At 46.1% G+C, this 2,033-nt stretch overlaps 1 protein-coding gene across 1 annotated transcript; it reads left to right on the forward strand.

Annotated features, from left to right (window-relative positions):
* The first annotated feature begins 507 nt into the window (after window positions 1–507).
* On the forward strand, window positions 508–1,506 carry gpr185b (G protein-coupled receptor 185 b). Its single transcript, XM_053502750.1, has one exon. It carries the CDS (start codon window positions 508–510, stop codon window positions 1,504–1,506), a length of 999 nt encoding a protein of 332 aa, XP_053358725.1.
* Window positions 1,507–2,033: the final 527 nt, after the last annotated feature.

Below are 2,033 nucleotides of genomic sequence, written 5' to 3' on the forward strand. Positions count from 1 at the left end.
TTACGGGTCACTGGGAACAGAATTTATGAATGGACGGAGTGGTGCGCCGCGCGCCGTGTCAGATCGTGGAGGCGCAATGCACGACGCCTGCTGCACAGGAGACCCTGGTTATTTTTAGACGATTTCTAAAAATAGTCCCGGAGTGAGAACGGTGCATTTTTGAAAGACCTCCTCAAGGTCTTGACGCAGATTTAAGAGAAACGAGCCCCGACGAGAGCGATTGTGACCTCTAAGTGATGTCATTTCCATACTGTGTGGATACGACGTGTTTGCTCGGGAAGGGTGGAGGTCGCTTTGTGTGCCACTCATGGGTCATGATGGGATGATTTACAAAAATTGTTGATTCTTGTATTCAGCTATAGCACACGATGATGATGATGATGCAAATAGTGAATGTAGTTTTAGTCTGATCATTATTTTGGTCATTTTTGGAGGTTGTCCTAAACAGGTCATTCTGATATGCTCTCTCTCTCTCTTTCTCTCTCTCTCTTTTTCTCTCTCTCAGCTATGATTCACTCTCTTGCAGCAGCAATGAGCAACCAACTTCAAAACAGCTCCTCTCTCAACCCAGTCGGCGTGTGGAATTTCCAGGATGCACACAACTCGTCTCCTGTGCACACTGCAGACCTGCAGCCACTTACTGTTAGCCCTTGGGACATTGCGTTGTGTGTGACTGGGACACTCATTTCCTGCGAGAATGCGATCGTGATAGCCATCCTGTTCTACACGCCCACCCTGCGGGCGCCCATGTTCGTCCTGATAGGGAGCCTCGCTTTCGCGGACCTTCTCGCGGGCCTCGGCTTGATTCTAAACTTTATCTTCATCTACATGTTTAACACGGAGTTTGTGACGCTGGTGTCAGTCGGGCTGCTCATTGCTGCCTTCTCTGCCTCTGTGCTCAACATCCTGGCCATCACAGTGGACCGCTACCTGTCCCTCTATAATGCACTAACCTACAACACGGAACGCACAATGACTTTCACCTACGTGATGGTGGTGTTCATCTGGCTGGTGTGCATCACACTTGGTCTGCTGCCTGTGCTCGGTTGGAACTGTCTCCAGGACGAGGTCCACTGCAGCATCTGTCGGCCGGTTACCAAGAACAACGCTGTGGTCCTCGCAGTGACTTTCCTGCTCGTTTTCGCGCTCATAATGCAGCTCTATCTGCAGATCTGTAAGATTGCCTTTCGTCACGCGCAGCAGATTGCCGTACAGCACCAGTTCATGGCTATTTCCACCACTAAAGGGGTCTCAACACTTTCTGCCATTCTGTGCACTTTCGCTGTGTGCTGGATGCCCTTCGCCATGTATTCGATTGTAGCAGATTCTAGCTACCCAATGATCTACACATATGCCACAGTACTGCCAGCGACATGCAATTCAGTCATAAACCCAATCATTTATGCCTTTAGAAACCCAGACATTCAGAAATCCCTGTGGCTGGCCTGCTGCGGATGTGTCCCAGCCAATTTCTCTCAACGCCCAAGGACATCAAGTGATGTATAGGTCAGACCCCGTATGATTATATAACCTTTCACTTTCATAGTAGGTGATGGAAATTATCCACCCACCAAAAACAAAAAGAACAAGATAAATACAGAAAACAGAAGGTACCTATTTGATCATGCTATATGGCTACTGGGGTGAAATATCATGTGAAGATCAGTGTCACTGTAGTATAAACCTATGTTTTTGGTGTGGTAAACTTCATCATATCTAGCCAGTAGGCAAGGTTCACAGAGAAGACAAATTCTTTATATATTCAATCAAAAGCCTAAATTTTGGCACCCTAAACACACACATCTAGCGCTAGATATCAATCAAATAAGGTGCACCAGAAAGTCTGTTTTGAATGTTTTTTCTTTATTAGTTGACAGCAGAGTTGGTCTCTGTGCCTTCGAATGGCCTTCATATGAAGAATAGCTTTATAGCGAAATGAAAGGCACTAAAGATTAAAGAAACTGGCATTTGAGACCAACTTTGTAACTGTCTTAACAGATATTTTAATATCCATGTGTTAACTTTGCTCGTCG

This window comes from Clarias gariepinus, chromosome 1 (genome assembly GCF_024256425.1).
Source record: "Clarias gariepinus isolate MV-2021 ecotype Netherlands chromosome 1, CGAR_prim_01v2, whole genome shotgun sequence".
Taxonomy (NCBI): Eukaryota; Metazoa; Chordata; class Actinopteri; order Siluriformes; family Clariidae; genus Clarias; species Clarias gariepinus.